Here is a 21,225-nt window from a genome sequence, read left to right as displayed (position 1 = left end):
GTGAGAAGAGTTTATGAAGAACCCCTCACAGAAGGATGTAATGAAAACACACAATAGACAAAAACTGGTAACAGAGTGCAACAGATATCATCTCACATTTTCCGTTCTGTAATCTCTTCTCAGAATTACTGTTGAATTTCTAGTTGGTACACAGTTCTTTCACGTATCTTTATTTGACATTAAGTAATTAAAATTCACTTTCTAATATTCACGTCTGCCTTTAAAACTCAACCACAGAAATCACACGAGACTTTGTGGGAGCAAATAATATTACTGACCTGTTCATACACTGATGGAGAAAAATGGTAACATTCAACAAAAACTATTCCATGTTGTTGTTGTGGTCTTCAGTCCAGAGACTGGTTTGATGTAGCTCTCCATGCTACTCTATCCTGTGAAAGCTTCTTCATCTCCAAGTACCTACTGCAACCTTCATCCTTCCGAATCTGTTTAGTGTATTCATCTCTTGGTCTCCCTCTACAATTTTCACCCTCTGCACTATAGTAATGAAATTTTGGGAATTAAAGTGATTAACATTGTAAGATCACAGGTTAATGTGAGTGCGAGATAAGTCATTGAAAATGTGAAATGCCGGTACATTAATAACCAGCGTAACTTCCAGAATGTCGAATGCAAGCATGCAAATGTGTATGCATTCTGTTGTACATGTGCCAGATGTTGTATTATGGGACAGAGTTCCATGGCTATTACAATGGTCAGTCAATACAGAGATGGTTAATGCTGGTTGTGGAAGGTGCTAGAGTTGCCTTCCAATGAAGTCTCATATGTACTCGACTGGAGACGGATCTGGTGATCGAGCAGGCCAAGGCAATATTTGACACTCTGCAGAGAACATTGTCTTATGACAGCAGTATGTGGGAAAGCATTATCCTGATGAAAAACACTCCCGGGAATGCTGTTCATGTATGGCAGCACAACAGGTGGAATCACCCAGAATGATGTACAAATTTGCAGTCAGGGTGCGTGGGATGAATACAAGAGTGCTCCCGTTGTCATATGAAATTATACCCCAGACCATAACTCCAAGTGTAGGTCCATTGTGTCGATCATGCAGACAGGTTGACTGCAGGACCTAAAGGCCTCTTCCTAATCAACACACGACCATCACTGGCACTGAGGCAGAATCAACTTTCATCAGATAATGCAACAGACATCCACTCTCACATGACAGCATTGAAGTCACAAATGGCTATGGTTTGGGTCAACTGGTTTATAACATTTCATTGAGTTACTGTGGAGTAAACTGTAGCTCAAACTGCTGCCACAGATACAGTAAAATGCACCAGAGCTATATGTCCAACACGATGATCTTTCCTTTCCGTATTGTCATCCGGAGCCTGGTCGTCTCGCAACCATACATTCACATGACCACTGCAGCCAGAAATCACATACAGTGGCTACATTCCTGCAAAGTCTTTCTGTATAATTGCAGAAGGAACATCCAGCTTCTTGTAGCCCTAGTATGTGACCTAATTCAAACTCTATGAGGTGCTGATAATGATGACTTTGTTGCTTAAAGAATTCTTGACTAACATGTACTCACCACATGCAACCCCAAAGGTAACTAATGCCTATGAGCATTACAGAGTGTATTTAAAGCAAACCTAATTTGCATCATCACAGTGGTGTTACTAGCACCACTCTTATCTGTATAGACACCATCTTTCAGTCATAGAAACAAGCCTACCTCATTTTGTTTGTATTGCACAACTCTTCTTGGCATCACATTTTCTTCTTCCCCCCCTTCCCCCCCCCCCCCCCCCCCCTCCAAAAAAAAGAATAATAATATATATACTGGTGTATGTGCGGATGGATATGTGTGTGTGCGCGTGAGTGTATACCTGTCCTTTTTTCCCCCTAAGGTAAGTCTTTCCGCTGCCGGGATTGGAATGACTCCTTACCCTCTCCCTTAAAACCCACATCCTTTCGTCTTTCCCTCTCCTTCCCTCTTTCCTGATGAGGCAACAGTTTGTTGCGAAAGCTTGAATTTTGTGTGTGTGTGTGTGTGTGTGTGTGTGTGTGTGTGTCTATATATATATATATATATATATATATATATATATATATATATATATATATATATATATATATATATATAAAAAACAAAGATGAGGTGACTTACCGAACAAAAGCGCTGGCAGGTCGATAGACACACAAACAAACACAAACATACACACAAAATTCAAGCTTTCGCAACAAACTGTTGCCTCATCAGGAAAGAGGGAAGGAGAGGGGAAGACGAAAGGAAGTGGGTTTTAAAGGAGAGGGTAAGGAGTCATTCCAATCCCGGGAGCGGAAAGACTTACCTTAGGGGGGAAAAAGGACGTGTATACACTCGCACACACACATATACAGACACAAGGTCTTTAAATATGTCTGCTTGTGTCTGTATGTGTGGATGGATATGTGCGTGTGTGCGAGTGTATACCTGTCCTTTTTTCCCCCTAAGGTAAGTCTTTCCGCTCCCGGGATTGGAATGACTCCTTACCCTCTCCTTTAAAACCCACTTCCTTTCGTCTTCCCCTCTCCTTCCCTCTTTCCTGATGAGGCAACAGTTTGTTGCGAAAGCTTGAATTTTGTGTGTATGTTTGTGTGTCTATCGACGTGCCAGCACTTTCGTTTGGTAAGTCACATCATCTTTGTTTTTAGATATATGTATGCGAGTGTATTTGCTCAATTCAAAAAAGCCTACAGGAAGGGGGAGGTGGGACATAGTGAAAGCCAGATTGTAAGCATTGTGCAATAACTACTGAGTTTGACAGCAGTTGTTCCACAACTGAATTGACAAGTTCACAAATTTTCATGGTATGATGACTGTCATTTATCTGGTTGGACAGTTAGTTGCAGGTCATGACTGTCTAGACTGCTGTGTGAGGCGTACAACAAAGTTGAAATATGCTACGGATGTTTTCAATAGTGGCTCTTCCTACATTTAGTCAGTCGAAAACCATTATGGTAGGAAGGAGTTCGGGGAAGGACATTTCTCAATTCAGCAAATGATGGAATGTACTAAATAATTTGTTGAGCATTTTTATACTTTACCAAAATGTGCACAGTTTCTACTTTTCACACTGAAAAATGTACTGTACTTATATTTAAATATTTTATGATTTCACAGAATAACATTTGTTACATAAAAATAAACAAAATTACCGGTAATTCATAATATCATCTAGCAACTGCTGAACACCTTCTCTTGCATGACAAAGATATTTATCTTGCTCTGTGGGTGTCCTGTCTGCATGCCAGGCCTGCAGTTCAAGCCATATAAGATCTTTCAACTCATCTTTCAACTCATTCTGCCATAAATGTTCTTCCTTGCTGAGCTGAAAAAGAGATTATTAAAATGTACACTACCCACCAAATACAAAGTGGCAATGAGCAAGTCTGGAATGTAAAAAAAGGACAAGTGAACCAAGAAATGAATTAGATCACAAATAAATCAGGATAATTATGTAAGTTGTGTAGCATAAGGGCTAGTTCAAAGTTCCGTAACAACTTAATATTGGTAATACAAGATTAAAAGGTTTTAGCTAAAACAATGGCAAGCAGGCACATGAAGTTGTTCCTTGTTTAGAATCTACTTGAGCAGCTGCCCTGCTCACTTTTATGGATTTTTCCAACAAAACTAAGTCATTCACTCCCCTCTCATGATTGATTTTACGTATCTATTCCAGGCTAGATCACTACCCACCAAATACGAAGTGGCAATGAGCAAGTCTGGAATGTAAAAAAAGGACAAGTGAACCAAGAAACATGTCCCTCTCCAGTGAGGTGGGGGGGGGGGGGGGGGGGGGGAGAGAGAGAGAGAGAGAGAGAGAGAGAGAGAGAGAGACACTCACACCACTGCAGCATGACAGGGCATTAAGAAAAAACCAGAGTGAGTGACAGCTGGTAATTGTCCCTTTGTACATGATTGTTTGCTACTCAATGCCTCTTCTATTTTGAGAGTACTAGTCCTTCCTGATACTAGTATTTATGTTCCACCAGGCTTTTCCACCAATATACAACTGCTTTGTAATGTTGCCTTAGATTTTTTAAATTAATGTGACTCTGGTGTGAGCTGCACCATCACTGTTCTAATTAAATCCTATTGGATACGTTCTTCCCTGCTCATGTACATTAACCTCAGTTAATTCCCTTTTAAAACAATACTCCAACTGGATTTTCCATCTGAGCCATTCCGCATTTCCTTAAGCTATTCAACAGTTGAACTATCCCATACACAATTGCACTTTCAGGAAAAACTTGTATGTGCTGTTCAAAATATATGCAATGCTGTTGACATACAAGGTGAACCAGAACACAATCAACAAAACCCTTCAGAGATTGTTCACAGATACCTTCTCAATATTTTTGTATAAGAAACCCACAGTTTCTTGAAGTTCATTACAGAGGAATAATGTCATTACGATTTATTCAGTTTGTTAACACAATCACCCTTGCTTCTGTAAAAATACCTTCACAACAGTGAAGACCTGTGTTACGCAATCACCAAAATGTACAACACACAACACAGGGTAATCAAGAACCAGCAGACGAAACACATACACTTTTATCACAGTGTGATGAAACAGTTATATCAATGTACTATACAGCACATAACAAACACAGAACTGTTCCCTTACAGATGTTGTTGAAAATTTCGACCATCATGATCGTGACAGTGTACAGTGATATTACACATGCAAGAACTGCAGGGATTTGGTGTACAGCTGCGATACTCCTAGCAACTATGTCTGTTCGAGTACTGATCAGGGCCTAGTAAACTAGGCTCTCCACATGCCGCAGGAGGAGGAGATCTATAGCGTCTGATTTGGTGACTGAACTTGGCCGTGGAACAGGACCACCATGACCAATCCATTGTTGAACAAACTGCGAACGAATGGAAATAAGACACACAGTGCATATTGTTGACATTTGCACTGTAGTGCACTATTTCAAGTACAATACAGATACAAATCTAACTGGAACAAGAAACCAAATGAAATGCATAATTCTGTGATGAGCCACTGGGTCATTAAAGCAAAATACTCAGAATGTACCATGGACCCTGCCATTGGCAGGGAGGCTTGTGTGCCTCAGCGATACAGATAGCAGTGCCATAAATGCAACCACAACGGAGGGGTATCTGTTGAGAGGCCAGACAAACATATGGTTCCTGAAGAGGGGCAGCAGCCTTTTCAGTAGTTGCAAGGGGGAAACTACAGCCGTAATTTTTCCCGAGGGCATGCAGCTTTACTGTATGGTTAAATGATGATGGCATCCTCTTGTGTAAAATATTCCGTAGGTAAAATAGTCCCCCATTCGGATCTCCGGGTGGGGACTACTCAAGAGGACATCGTTATCAGGAGAAAGAAAACTGGCGTTCTACGGATCGGAGCATGGAATGTCAGATCCCTAAATTGGGCTGGTAGGTTAGAAAATTTTAAAAGGGAAATGGATAGATTAAAGTTAGATACAATGGGAATTAGTGAAGTTCGGTGGCAAGAGGAATAAGACTTCTGGTCAGGTGAATATAGGGTTAAAAATACAAAATCAAATAGGGGTAATGCAGGAATGAATAAAAAAATAGGGATGCGGATAAGCTACTACAAACAGCATAGTGAACGCATTATTGTGGACAAGCCTACCACCATAGTACAAGTTTATATTCCAACTAGATCTGCAGATGACAAAGGGATTGATGAAATGTATGATGAGATAAAAGAAATTATTCCGATAGTGAAGGGAGACAAAAATTTAATAGTCATGGGTGACTGGAATTCGGTAGTAGGAAAAGGAAGAGAAGGAAACGTAGTAGGTGAATACAGAATGGGGGTAAGAAATGAAAGAGGAAGCCGCCTGGTAGAATTTTTGCACAGAGCTTAACTTAATCATAGCTAACACTTGGTTCAAGAATCATAAAAGAAGGTTGTATACATGGAAGAGGCCTGGAGATACTCGAAGGTTTCAGATAAACTATATAATGGTAAGACAGAGATTAAGGAACCAGGTTTTAAATTGTAAGACATTTCCAGGGGCAGATGTGGACTGCGGCCACAATCTATTGGTTATGAATTGCAGATTAAAACTGAAGAAACTGCAAAAAGGTTGGAATTTAAGGAGATGGGACCTGGATAAACTGACTAAACCAGAGGTTGTACAGAGTTTCAGGGAGAGCATAAGGGAGCAATTGACAAGAATGGGGGAAAGAAATACAGTAGAAGAAGAATGGGTAGCTTTGAGGGATGAAGTAGAGAAGGCAGCAGAGGATCAAGTAGGTAAAAAGACGAGGGCTAGTAGAAATCCTTGGGTGACAGAAGAAATATTGAATTTAATTGAAGAAAGGAGAAAACATAAAAATGCAGTAAATGAAGCAGGCAAAAAGGAATACAAACGTCTCAAAAATGAGATCGACAGGAAGTGCAAAATGGCTAAGCAGGCTGTAGAGGCTTATCTCACTAGGGGTAAGATAGATGTTGCCTACAGGAAAATTAAAAAGATCTTTGGAGAAAAGAGAACCACTTGTATGAATATCAAGAGCTCAGATGGAAACCCAGTTTTAAGCAAAGAATGGAAAGCAGAAAGGTGGAAGGAGTATATAGAGGGTCTATACAAGGGCGATGCACTTGAGGGCAATGTTATAGAAATGGAAGGAGATGTAGATGAAGATGAAATGGGAATATGATACTGCGTGAAGAGTTTGATAGAGCATTGAAAGACCTAAGTCAAAACAAGGCCCCGGGAGTAGACAACATTCCATTAGAACTACTGACAGCCTTGGGAGAGCCAGTCATGACAAAACTCTACCATCTGGTGAGCAAAATGTATGAGACAGGCGAAATACCCTCAGACTTCAAGAAGAATATAATAACTGCAATCCCAAAGAAAGCAGGCGTTGACAGATGTGAAAATTACCGAACTATCAGTTTAATAAGTCACGGCTGCAAAATACTGACGCGAATTCGTTTCAGACAAATGGGAAAATTGGTAGAAGCCGACCTCAGGGAAGATCAGTTTGGATTCCGTAGAAAAATGGGAACATGTGAGACTATACCGACCCTACAACTTATTTTAGAAGCTAGATTAAGAAAAGGCAAACCTACGTTTCTAGCATTTGTAGACTTAGAGAAAGCTTTTGACAATGTTGACTGGAATACTCTCTTTCAAATTCTGAAGGTGGCAGGTGTAAAATACAGGAAGCGAAAGGCTATTTACAATTTGTACAGAAACCAGATGGCAGTTATAAGAGTCGAGGGACATGAAAAGGAAGCAGTAGTTGGGAAGGGAGTGAGACAGGGTTGTAGCCTCTCCCCGATGTTATTCAATCTGTATATTGAGCAAGCAGTAAAGGAAAAAAAAAGAAAAATTTGGAGTAGGTATTAAAATCCATGGAGAAGAAATAAAAACTTTAAGGTTCACCAATGACACTGTAATTCTGTCAGAGACAGCAAAGAACTTGGAAGAGCAGTTGAACGGAATGGACAGTGTCTTGAAAGGAGGATATAAGATGAACATCAACAAAAGCAAAATGAGGATAATGGAATGTAGTCGAATTAAGTCGGGTGATGCTGAGGGAATTAGATTAGGAAATGAGGCACTTAAAGTAGTAAATGAGTTTTGCTATTTGGGGAGCAAAATAACTGATGAAGGTCGAAGTAGAGAGGATATAAAATGTAGAATGGCATGGCAAGGAAAGCGTTTCTGAAGAAGAGAAATTTGTTAACATCGAGTATAGATTTAAATGTCACGAAGTTGTTTCTCAAAGTATTTGTATGGAGTGTAGTCATGTATGGAAGTGAAACGTGGACGATAAATAGTTTAGACAAGAAGAGAATAGAAGCTTTCGAAATGTGGTGCTACAGAAGAATGCTGAAGATTAGATGGGTAGATCACATAACTAATGAGGAAGTATTGAATAGGATTGGGGAGAAGAGAAGTTTGTGGCACAACTTGACAAGAAGAAGGGACCGGTTGGTAGGACATGTTCTGAGGCATCAAGGGATCACCACTTTAGTATAGAAGGGCAGTGTGGAGGGTAAAAATCGTAGAGGGAGACCAAGAGATGAATATACTAAGCATATTCAGAAGGTTGTAGGCTGCAGTAGATACTGGGAGATGAAGAAGCTTGCACAGGATAGAGTAACATGGAGAGCTGCATCAAACCAGTCTCAGGACTGAAGAGCACATCCGCCATACAGCACGGATCTTGCGCCCACCGACTTACGTGAAGTCACATCTTGGTGGAAAATCATTCCACGACGATGAAGAGATCAAAAATGAAGTTGAAATGTGGTTCCGACAACAGGCGGCAACCTTCTATGACTGTGGGATACAAAAGCTTGTGCACCGACTTAACAAATGTTTGGATTACAGGGGTGGTTATGTCGAAAAATAACAAATAATCCAGTTAATAAGATGTAACTGACGTTTTCTAAATAAATGTTCTATTACGGACTGCGAGCCATTGTGTCTTTACTTTTCAAAATGCCCTCGTATATGACCGCAGGAACTCACATCAACTTGAAGAAATTAAAACATCAAAAATTCCAGCTTTCATGGTCATTCCACAAAGAGTACAATAAATAATTTGATATTCCAGCCTGCATGGAATGAAGAAGTGCTATAAGGGATTAGTGAGGTGTGAGAATCAGAAGGAAAGCCACAAGATGACAGTAACATGACATTATGAATATTGCATATATCACAGTGTACAAAGTTGTTTTGTGATTGCTCTGATATATATACATTTTACAATTTGTGCCAAAAATATAACACATGAAAAAATCTGTAATCAAGGCCTGAAGACTGCATCAGCTGTCCAGTCATCCTCTGCCAACAGCATCATCTAGTCATGATAAGGAGGGGTATGGGGTCAGGACATTGCTCTCCCAGCTGTCCTCAGCTTTCCAAACCTTGGAACAACTACTTCCCATTCAAGTAGCTCCTCAGCTGGCCTCATGAGGGTGCAAACATCATGCTCCAGTCCTCTTACCAAGTAAAAATCCTTCACACTACAAAGAGTAAAACCTAAATCTTCCATATGGCAGTCAGATCATTTGACTACTCAGTTACAAAAGCAGACATTTTGTGCTGAATTTTTGTAATTGCAGTGTGCCATAGCTTCTGATAACCATGAATGCATTGAAACATCTAGCATCATGACAAACGATTGTGCAAAAAAGGCTTGCCAGTAAATAGCTAAGTGATGAGAAAGTATTATACAACACAAGGAAAAGGAAGAGAAGTGGAGCAGGAAGCTAAGAAGAAAGAGCAAATGCCTGAGCTAGTTTCCACTACAGATAGGGAAAAACTTCATAAAACTGGGCAACATGCTTCAAAGATATGACAAACAGGAATTAGGAAGATAAAATAATAATCAAGGGTAAATAAATTACAAATTTTATGAAAGCATACAAAAATGTGAAGTCAACAAATCAAGGAATGGTATAAGAACAAGATAGTACGAGACGGATTGACGAGAAGCAGTGTAGAGGAACTACCTTAAGTTCAGATTTTAGACTGTACTTGAGGAACAGTGCCCTCTTGACAGTTCAGTGGAGGTAGCTTTTTTCCTGAGGGATAGGAGATAATGGGGGATGGGGGTTATTCCACATGTGTATGGGATGTTATCCAACACACCTCATTAATGACCAAGTTGAAGAATATTTCTTACCTGGGAGGCACTTTGCTATTACTTCAGCCTACTTACATATGAATCAAATATCACAGAGTGTCTAGCATTCATAGGTAAAAAAATAGTACAGGAAGGACTTTTTGCTGTGGAATGTGTGGCACCTGTCTAAGATATAATGTTACTGACTGACAGTGGGCAAATTTTCTTGTGAATACTCAGATGGACAAAGACTTATATGAAGTTAACTGGCTTTAAATGAGAGACTCATGCAAAATGGATTTAGTGGACCATGTTACGACTCTAGACAAGTGATGAGAGTTTACCTTTGCAGTGGGTACAGACAGATAACATCTCAGCTAGCCTATTTCAATCCAAAACCAACGGCACTGTAAATCTTGGATATCCAGCTGCAAAACTTTTCATTTGCCATAAACCAAGTTTTCAACAGTCTCCTCTAATGCTGCCTGGATGTATCCAGTCTTCCAACAGTATATTATTTTAGTAAAATAACTAACCTGTCTTCGTGGATTTTTATCCGTCTGTTTTTCAGAGTTTCCCATTCGAATAAGAAGAGAGAATGTATTATAGAATTCAACTCTATTCTGAGGATAATCTGCCCTTGGTTTGTCATCTTTTTGCATGAACTTCGAACATGCAACCAACTTTGAAGTCAAGCTGAGGAAACGGTTGCATGATTCAACCTGTAATACAAAGACAACAAAAATTCAGTAAAAAGCAGTAATGCATAAATGTATCAGTGTGGTGACACATTCCAAATGATGAATAAAGTTATCTTAAACTTACTTTTATAGCAGGCTGTGGTAGTGCAACAGGCATACTCTCTGCTCTGTCTTCAGACATTTCTCCTGCAGGTGCTGCAGCAAGACCAATTTCAGTGTGATCAAGCTTCATATCTCTCTCAGAACCTCTCAGCAATTTCATAGAACGTTTACTCCGTTTGCCTCCTTCATACTTCTGAGACACATCTAGAAAAGGAAATCATTAACTGAAGAGACTGTATAACAGAAAAAATCTCGTTAATGAAGCTGTAACTATAACCCATTTCCAATACACTAGAGGGAACTCTTCTAATTAAGAGTTCTGCTATTGACTCAAATGAATGTAAATGTCCATAGAGAGTCTGGTATGTGGTAAGTCATCTTGAAGCTTAGGAGACATATCCTCAAAGCTCAGTTCAAATTGCACTTTTGAAAAAAAAAAAGATTACCATAAAACTGCTCAGTGTTATTCTTCTTCCACTGCAATCCCTTGCTGAAACAAGCTGTTCAACAGCTGCAGCAAGACTGAAGAGTGGCTGAGAATGAAAACATAACATGTTCACCTCCCAGTCCACAGTAGACCCAGTTAATGTAGTACAATGGTTAAAGCACTGGATTCACATTAAGGATAAATCTAAATTTAAGTTCTCTGTGGTTTTCCTAAATCAGTCAACAACTGCTTTTTTGGAAAGAGTAAGGTCCATCCTTGTCCAAGTCAAGTTTGCCCTTCATGTCTAACAAGCTCAACATTTCTCACGGCTGTCAAAATCCTAAACTTCAATTCTACCATACTCATCTTTATCTTAAGCAAGAACTAGGAAGTTAGGCATACAACAGCACAACTGTTAAAAATGTTTTCATTTTGCTTTTACATAGCTATTAGTTTACTTGCAACAATAAGAGATGCTATACCACAACTGCATCACAAATTAAACTAAATCAAGTATAGGTGAGCTGATTACCTGAAGTGCTATAACACAAGGTGAAGATTCTCTGCACAGTGACTGTAAATAAGGGACAATGGCAAGGCTCATTGGGAACCTGTTTGGCGAAGTTACATAGAATAACACACCTAGCTTAATATGAAAAAGTGAAGGAAGAAAGATTAGGATTAACAGGTCACTGCTGACTTGGCCATCATAGACTGAGCACACAGATGGGACAAGGGCAGGGAATGAAACTGACCATGTGCATTTGAACAGAGCCCTACTGCCATTTGTCATTACTGATTTAGAGGAACCAAAAAACGGATTGCCAAACAAAGCCTATAAAACAGGGTTAATTGCATGTAACTTTGTTTGATAAAGTTAGTTACACACTACAGAGATCATTTGAACAATTCTTTTAATGAAATGATGTGGAGAAAGTCAGTTTACAGGATATGTATACACAAGATTAGCATTAACGTTAATGAACACATTGTTATTTTTAGTCCTACTCATGCAACTACATTCAATTTTTTTTTTTACTAGCTACCAGTTTTTAAGTAGAAATTCATCAACAGACTAGTAGGCATTGTCCAGGAGACACAATTTTAAATTAGATTTAAAATTTGCTTTGCAACCTGTCAGACATTTTATTTTTTTGGACAAATGATAAAAAATTTTTGTTAATGCATATTAAACTCCACTAACAGCTTTAACAATGGGTAATAAAGGTCACTTTTCCCTCTAGTGTTGTAGATATGGATATCATTGTTGTTCTCAGCTTGTGATGGATTACTCATGACGAATTTCATTAGCAAACCTATGTATTGTGATGGCGGTTAAAATGCCTAGGCCATTGAAGAGGTACCTATGTGACATCCATGGGTGAACACCACAAATTACATTAAATCAACTATAAGTGAGCTGATTACCTGCAGTGCTATAACACAAGGTGAAGATTCTCGGCACAGTGACTGTAAAGAAGGAACAATTTCTTTTTACGTGACGATTTACCCCAGAAAATTACTCCGTGGAACATTATTGATGGGAAATATGCAAAATATGTTAGGAGGTTGATACATTTGTTCCCAAAATTAGAAATTACATGTAGAGTGAAAGTACCTGAACTTAATTATTTGATAAGTTCACTAATATGCATCTTCTAGTTCAAATTTTCACCAATATATACGAGGTGCTATTCAAAATTTTCGGGACTGGTGCTGCCATCTGTTGAAAACCTTACCTTTGGACTAATGGTCACTATCACCCTCGAAGTAGTTCCCATCCGCATGTACACACAAGTCCTAGTGCTTCTGCCACTGGTGAAACGTTTTCTGTAAGTCCTGTTCTTTGAGGGTGTTTATCACTGCCAGCGATGCTTCAGGAATCCTCTCTAGAATTTCAAACCGACAGCCTTTCAATTTCAGTTTCAGTTTTGGGAACAGGGCAAAGTCGCAAGGTGCCAAATCTGGCAAGTATGGTGGGTGGGGTACAACCACCATGTTGTTTTTTGCCAAAAAGGTCCTGGTGAGCAACGACATGTGACAGGGTGTATTGTTATGATGCAGCAGCCAGTTCCCTTGACGCCTAAGTTCAGGCCTTCGTCGCTACACGTTTTCACGGAGCCATCGCAAAACGTCACAGTAGTACTCGGAATTCACTGTTTGGTTGGGTGGGACGAATTTTTTGTGCACAATTCCCTTGGTATCAAAGAAAACGATGATCATGCTCTTCACCTGTCTCGCTTTTTTGGGTCTTGGAAAGCCCAGGCTCTTCCACTGGGACGATTGTTGCTTTGTCTCTGGGTCATAACCGTAAATCCAGTTGAATCACTGCAAGGGTCTCCGTAGCACTTTCACGAGATTAGCACAGAATTTGATACACACGCACTGTTCTATTCGTGGACCCATCGTAAAATCACCACACACTAAACACAGAGTATTACGGAAATCACTGTGGACACGCAACATGTCCTCCCAGCTGAATGCCACTCTGCACACTGACTCATCAGATATGCAGCTCTCACCACCTAGCAGTGCAAAGATCTACTACTCCTACTTTCCAGATGGCAGCACCAGTCCCAAAAATTTTGGATTCGACCTCATACTCCCAAATATTGGGAGCATTCCACCCTATTTACAGACTCTTGCTCATGTGCTACATCAACTGTTGGTTCAACTATTTCTTGTACAGAACTGAATGCAGTTTTTTTCCCTTTTTTCAAAATTTAGGAAGTGTCCATTTTCTGAGAACCACTTAATAATTATTCAGAAAATATCATTTACTGACTCTTCTGCTACTTTCACTCCAATGGGATTTACTATAACACTAGTATTGTCTGCAAAAAGTAGCAATTCTGTTTGTTGACTGCTAAGCGGAAGGTCATTCACAAATTTAAGCAATACAAATGGAGCCAGAATTGAATCCCATGGGACTCCCTTACTGATATTTTTTCCCCCGATCACAAAAATTTTCTACCTTTCTAACATTGTCTGAATCAGCACAATCTTTTGCATTCTGTTTGTTCAGTATGATTCACACCCGCTGTGTGAAAAGCCATCAATTCCATAAAACTTGAGTTTTTCTGAAGAAAGTGACAAGATCTACACAATCAAACACCTTGGAAAGATCACAAATAATACCAGCCAGCAATATATTATTATTTAAGGCTTGTTCCATTTAATGAGTGAATGTATAAGTAACATTCTCAGTCAAGCAACACTTCTGGCATCCAAAGTGTGATATGCTAAGTAAATTGTTTCCACTTAAGTGTGCGACTACTCTCAAGTAAATTACTTTTTCGAATATTTTGGAAAAACATGTCAGTAAGGAAAGTGACAATTGTTTACATCTGTCTAGTCACCCTTCTTATGAAATGATTCAATAATTGCACATTTTAACCTGTCTGCAAAAATCGCCTGTACCTGTGATGCATTGCACATATCACTAAGCACATTATTTATTAAGATGGAAAAACTCTTCAGAATTCTGTTTGAAATTCCATTATCAAGCACGCATGAGCTTTCATTTCTTAGAATTTTTATAACTGTATCAATTTTAGTGAGGGGTGCTGGTGCTATTGCTAGTTGCTTAAATGTTTGTGGAATGACCTTTTTAATATGTTCTCCTGCTTCTTCAAGTGAACCATTTAATTCTACACTTGCTGCTATGTTTAGAAAGTGATTGTTAAAGGTATTGCAGCTTGTGAATTATCAGTCACAACTGGTTATTTAGTTTAATCGTAAAAAATCTTGCAGATAGACTGGATGTCCTATCTCCCACATGACAATGTTCCATATAGTTTTCATCATATTACCTGCATTATTTATTTCTGCAGGACATTACATAATTTCTCTCTTTCTTTTACATGAGGTTTTAATTCCCTTAGCTAATCATGCCTTTACACACACACACACACACACACACACACACACACACAAACAAACAAAATATTAAAATGAAAAATTACAAACTAAGTGTAATTAAAGTGGAATCTTATGTGTTAATCAGGTCCCACATTGGTCTAATGCGATATTAGATTTAACATTGTATCCTCAAACATTTATTAAAGCTGGATACATTTGTTATCCTCATCATCTTTGCCCAAATCACTCTACTTTGGATGTGAGCCTGCAGCAGGTTCCCTGTCTGCTACAACCATGCAGCTGTGCAAGTAAGTCACTGCTCGATTACTAGTTATTCTTTATAGTTCTTTTATTTCTATTAATACCGGCAATTAAACCAAGTACCACAGAATACAAATATGACTTTTGTACAGAATTTAAACATAAAATTCCACTTTAAATCGGACTTTGTTTGTCATAAAAAAAGTAAACAGCTATTTTCTGTGAAAATTGGGCATTGCATGAAAACAGAATCCCATCTGTACATTACAAAAATGAAACTGCTAATATACACCAAGACACCAGAGAGAATGCACATGACCCCACTTGGTGTATGTAAAAATCCTTTCTTCTTGAGCGTGTCCTGGTAATATCTGCTCCGACTACATATCCACTGACAAGGCATATTTCCAAACACATGCATAACACACACGGCCTCTCGTGAAGCAGCAAGAGCCAAAAACTAAATATCTTAATCAACAGTATATCCTAAACTGAGCACATTTACAAAAAGAGTTACAATAAAACACTTGAGGGGACATTGTATGTGAAATTTGTTGAAATTTGACATTTTCTGTTTTCTACTCCATAATGTACTTTGGACTTTCCTGAGCATTTTGATATTAATACATTAAAATCAGACAAGTGTGAGACCTTAAAATAATATTTTGAATGTTGACGTGTCACTGTCAAATTTTGCGCCTAAGCATATACTGCCACAGTTGAGCAGTCATATCTTGGGAACTACACCGTCTAAAAGACTGTGAATTGCTTTGTTTTTTGCCTAGTGCTACATCTCAGATGTTGGCATTACGAATAAACCTAAAAACCAAGCTGGGTAACACAAAACTGTCTGATGGCAAGACAATAAAATGTGCTGGAAGAATAACAGCCAAAGTAATTGATAAATTACAGGAATATTATGGGAAGGCCATTAGAGATATCTGTGACAATTTAAAGAAGACGAAAAAGAGCTGTGTGGAGCACTTTCTCTCATCGAATATCAACCAATGAAAAGCCGTGTCATGCTTTCTGTCCACCTCCACCAAACACTTGGTGTAAATATAGGTAAGCTGAATTTTCTGGCACCTGCATGAATTTACACATAAACATTCTCTTCTTTTGGCAGTAATGGAGGCAATTAAACCTATTTACAGAGATTTGGCACATCCTGAGCTACTAATAGAAGTGTTTACATGGGACGACCCAGAATATGAATGAGTCCTCCAATAATGTTGTGTGGTGCCATGTGCCTAAAAATGTATTTGTTGGCCTTATGACTCCAAAGTTAGCAATGTCTGATGCTGTAATAGCTTTTAATGGTGGGAACTATGAAAGACTTAAGGTTCTGGAGAAGTTAGGGGTAAGATTTGGACGGAACACAGCTAAAGGACTGCCAGAAATGGATGAGCTTCGTGTACTTGAAGCAGAGTTTTCTGCCCAGCAAATGACAAAAGACGCAAGAAAGAAAAGGAGGAGGCAAGCACTGGACTGTTGTGACACTGAAGAAGACACAGACAATGGGCCAGGGCAATTGTAGTGCATAAAAGACGCAGAAATGTAAGTTTTTATACGAATTTGTAATAAAAAAAGTTTTAAACCTCAATATCTCTGAACTACATTTTTTGCAATATATGACCCGTTTTCTATAAAAGTATTAATGGTAGAGACGAAATTTTCACAGCAAGCCAAGTGTGAGATTCAACACATATGGAACTAGAATAATTAAAATACCCCGAGTTGTTTTGTTTTTATGTTCATTTATTTACAAAATTTTGTCAAAAAATTGATTGTTTGAAAAAGAAAGATAACATGCCCCACAGTACAATTTAGTAATAATTCTAGTCCAGTGTATCTAGAAAGGTGCATTCAATAATTATGGAAAATTGTAAGTTGGTGTCTTAAATAAAAGTTTCCGAGATAATGGGCCACATAATTTGATAATTTAACACTGGCAGCGTAGGACATGCAATGTCCGCTTAATCAGCAGTTTTTCAAACAATGGAAAATACAGGATGGAATAACAACAATCAAATACATAAATAAAAGGGACACACACACACACACACACACACACACACACACACACACAAAGGAAGAGGGGGAGTGGGGTTGGGCAGAGAGAGAGAGAGAGAGAGAGAGAGAGAGAGAGAGAGAGAGAGAGAGAGCAGGGGGGAGAGAGGGGGGAGAGAGGGGGGAGAGAGGGGGGGGAGAGGGGGGGAGAGAGGGGGGAGAGAGGGGGGAGAGAAAGAGAGAAAGAGAGAGAGAGAGAGAGAGAGAGTGAGTGAGTGAGTGAGTGAGTGAGTGTGTGTGTGTGTGTGTGTGTGAGGAAGTACTTTGTACAATAAACTTAGTCTACTAGTCTACCTGAAATGTGCCCTTCTGCCACTGCCACTCTGCACCACCTCCATGTGGTTAGTAGCAATCTATTCTACTTCACTGTTGTTAACATTTGTGAACATAAGACACTGAAATAAGAATTCAAACTACATGCTGCTGAAATTATTTTCAAGCCATAGATGTAAAATAATCCACAAAAGTTCATTGAAGTTTCAGTATTTAAATAGCACTAAGCTCCATCCAAAAGTGAAGATTTTAATCAGTCAGTGAGTTCATAATGAAAATATTTAACAATGAACTGCTTATCTTCATGGTACTCTGTAATAATCTTGCTTGGCACACTTCGTTTGCAAGCATTACTTTTACAGTCATAAATGATTATTATCTTGACAATAATTCTGTTATCATCACAAAGATAAATTGCATAGTTCAGTGCTACGTTCTTCAAGCCAAATTCACACTCACAAATAAATTAATGCTTCCCAAATGTCACATTGTGGCACTGTTAGCCATCACACTTAGAAGACATGTTCCCTTGCGCTCCACAATTTACATTGTTTTAGTAAGGTATTATGATGCTACAATGTTCATCTTCGGCATGCTAGTGCAGAAGGTGTCACAAAACCAGTTAATTTCTAAATCTATGCATTCTGCATGTTTGTTTACTATACGCATGTATAAAAGCCAACTACTGGTATTTCCTTTGTATCAGAGTAAAATCATGTGTCAGATAAATCTGCTTAAAAAATCTGGGTCCTATAACTACACGTAAAATTTATACACGGTTGTCACGTTAACTGCATTAAAACTCATGCAAGTGTTGTGATATATTGTGTATTTTCAAACAATATGTATATCTGGGCGACTCATTTACCATGGTGGAAAGCCTATTCAGACAGCCATTGAGGAAATGGGGTGCAATCAACTGCATATTGAGGAGTGTGTTAGAACAAACACTGCCTGTTGTTTGGGCTCCAAGGACACGCTTAAATCATTCCAGTGTCTGACAGAGAAGGTTGACAATACTAGTCTTGCTCACACAGTTTCAAAGTAGCTCACAATCTGCATCATTATCTACAGAATTGGTGGTAGGCCCCATGGTTCTTAGTTCAGTGGTACGCTTAAACTGGAGACTTCGAAGGTTCTGTGGGAACATAGGCTGCGACTTCCTACATTTGTGTCAAAGGGTTGAGAACTGTAGAGCCATCCTAAATGGGAATAGTGTCCATTAAACATCATACGTGTATATGAAGAATTCACAGCGAAGTCTCAGAGTTTAAAGCAATCATAAAAAGCAATCGAGTTCACATAACACTAGGTACAGAAAGCTGGTTAAATCTGAAATTGATAACAGTGAGTTTTCTAGAGAGAATTTAAGTTTGTATCAAAAGGAGAGGCCAATGGAAAATAGATGTCAATTTTTTAAAATACGCAAGAAACTAAAAATTCATCACAACAGAAACTGATAATACATGCCAGATTGAGCAAGTCTCCATGTTAAGGATGAACATAAACTTATAACTGGATCTTTCTATCAGCCATCAGATACACACACATATTTAACTGAAAACTTAAGTGAAAATTTCACTTGGCTAGTTAGTTCCACATTCCATGGATCATTTGCACAATAAATCACAACAATGTGGAAAGAACCATCTTACATTCACATTGCAAATTAATTTGTAAATATGGTTACAGGCTGAACATTTATAATTTTTTTTTAAAATTAAGTATACAGATGTGAGTTAGTAATTCCTACCTATCACCTTGTACACATCACAATAACAGAAATTTTCTATGGAATAGAAGGAGCTGTCAAGGAGAAGCTTTATCAGATTGTTTTGAAATTTTACTTTACTTCCAGTCAGACATTTTATATAACTGGGTAAGTTACCACAAATTAGTAATTCCTACCTATCACCTTGTACACATCACAATAACAGAAATTTTCTATGGAATAGAAGGAGCTGTCAAGGAGAAGCTTTATCAGATTGTTTTGAAATTTTACTTTGCTTCCAGTCAGACATTTTATATAACTGGGTAAGTTACCACAAATTTTAGTCATGGCATTGTGCACCTTAATCTAGAGTAATAAATGTCATTTTTCTCTCTGGTATTGTAATTATGTACATTAATTATGTACATCATTGTTCCTTTTGAGCTGCAGGGGATTATTTACAACAAACTTCACAAGGGAATAAATATACTGTGAGGCAGTAGTCAGATTGCCCAACTTCTTAAACAAATGTCTACAAGATGATCGTGGATGAGCACCACATATTAATCTCACAGCATGTTTTTGTGCAGTGAAGACTTTCTTTCTTAAAGATGAGTTACCCCAGAATATGATGTTATTGAATGAAAATATGCAAAATACGTCAACTCATTAATTTGTCTCACCCCTACATTTGCAATGATTCCAAGTGCAAATGTTGCTTAACTATGTTGTTTTAGGAGTTCCAGAATGTGCTTTCTGCAGTTTAAATTCTTGTCAATATGGACACCAACGAATTTTGAAGTTTCCACCCTATATATCATTTCCTCACCATGTGTTACATTTATCACTAATGTAGTACCTTCAGGTATGTAGAACTGAATACTTAAAACTTTAAAATTGAGGGTCAGACCATTCACAGAAAACCAGTCAATAATACTTTTAAAAATATTGTTTACCATTTCCTCTGTTGCTGCTTGTATTCTTGGACTGATTTCAATACTAATGTCATCAACAAAAGTAACTAATTCATATGCTTTTTTTGACAGATCATTTGTATACAGAGTGTTTCAAAATGAACATACTGGTTTCAAGGCATTGTAGCCTTTATTACGTTCAACTTACAATTGTAAATGTTACACCAAATGAAACTCAAACAGTTTTGTTTGTATACCTGCACAGACCTGACAGATGTGAAAATTACCGAACTATCAGCTTAATAAGTCACAGCTGCAAAATACTAACACGAATTCTTTACAGACGAATGGAAAAACTAGTAGAAGCCAACCTCGGGGAAGATCAGTTTGGATTCCGTAGAAACACTGGAACACTTGAGGCAATACTGACCTTACGACTTATCTTAGAAGAAAGATTAAGGAAAGGCAAACCTACATTTCTAGCATTTGTAGACTTAGAGAAAGCTTTTGACAATGTTGACTGGAATACTCTCTTTAAAATTCTAAAGGTGGCAGGGGTAAAATACAGGGAGCGAAAGGCTATTTACAATTTGTACAGAAACCAGATGGCAGTTATAAGAGTCGAGGGACATGAAAGGGAAGCAGTGGTTGGGAAGGGAGTAAGACAGGGTTGTAGCCTCTCCCCGATGTTGTTCAATCTGTATATTGAGCAAGCAGTAAAGGAAACAAAAGAAAAATTCGGAGTAGGTATTAAAATTCATGGAGAAGAAATAAAAACTTTGAGGTTCGCCGATGACATTGTAATTCTGTCAGAGACAGCAAAGGACTTGGAAGAGCAGTTGAATGGAATGGACAGTGTCTTGAAAGGAGGATATAAGATGAACATCAACAAAAGCAAAACAAGGATAATGGAATGTAGTCTAATTAAGTCGGGTGATGCTGAGGGAATTAGATTAGGAAATGAGGCACTTAAAGTAGTAAAGGAGTTTTGCTATTTGGGGAGCAAAATAACTGATGATGGTCGAAGTAGAGAGGATATAAAATGTAGGCTGGCAATGGCAAGGAAAGCGTTTCTGAAGAAGAGAAATTTGTTAACATCCAGTATTGATTTAACTGTCAGGAAGTCATTTCTGAAAGTATTCGTATGGAGTGTAGCCATGTATGGAAGTGAAACATGGACGATAAATAGTTTGGACAAGAAGAGAATAGAAGCTTTCGAAATGTGGTGCTACAGAAGAATGCTGAAGATTAGATGGGTAGATCACATAACTAATGAGGAAGTATTG

General features: G+C 38.4%; 1 protein-coding gene across 2 annotated transcripts in view; it reads right to left on the bottom strand.

Moving 5' to 3' along the window:
- The window catches only part of LOC126415753 (mitogen-activated protein kinase kinase kinase 4), a 212,394-nt gene that overhangs the window by 169,406 nt on the left and 21,763 nt on the right, over window positions 1–21,225 (bottom strand). For both annotated transcript variants that reach the window (XM_050083454.1, XM_050083455.1), the window contains exons 4-6: window positions 10,445–10,626; window positions 10,156–10,341; window positions 3,175–3,347 (exon numbers count right to left, since the gene is read on the bottom strand). In XM_050083454.1, the coding sequence (XP_049939411.1) occupies window positions 3,175–3,347; window positions 10,156–10,341; window positions 10,445–10,626 (541 nt within the window). The remainder of the gene's footprint in view (window positions 1–3,174; window positions 3,348–10,155; window positions 10,342–10,444; window positions 10,627–21,225) is intronic.

This window comes from Schistocerca serialis, chromosome 1, assembly GCF_023864345.2.
Source record: "Schistocerca serialis cubense isolate TAMUIC-IGC-003099 chromosome 1, iqSchSeri2.2, whole genome shotgun sequence".
Taxonomy (NCBI): domain Eukaryota; kingdom Metazoa; phylum Arthropoda; class Insecta; order Orthoptera; family Acrididae; genus Schistocerca; species Schistocerca serialis.
Note: the sequence above shows the minus strand (reverse complement) of the source record. Positions and strands in the feature narration are given on the sequence as shown.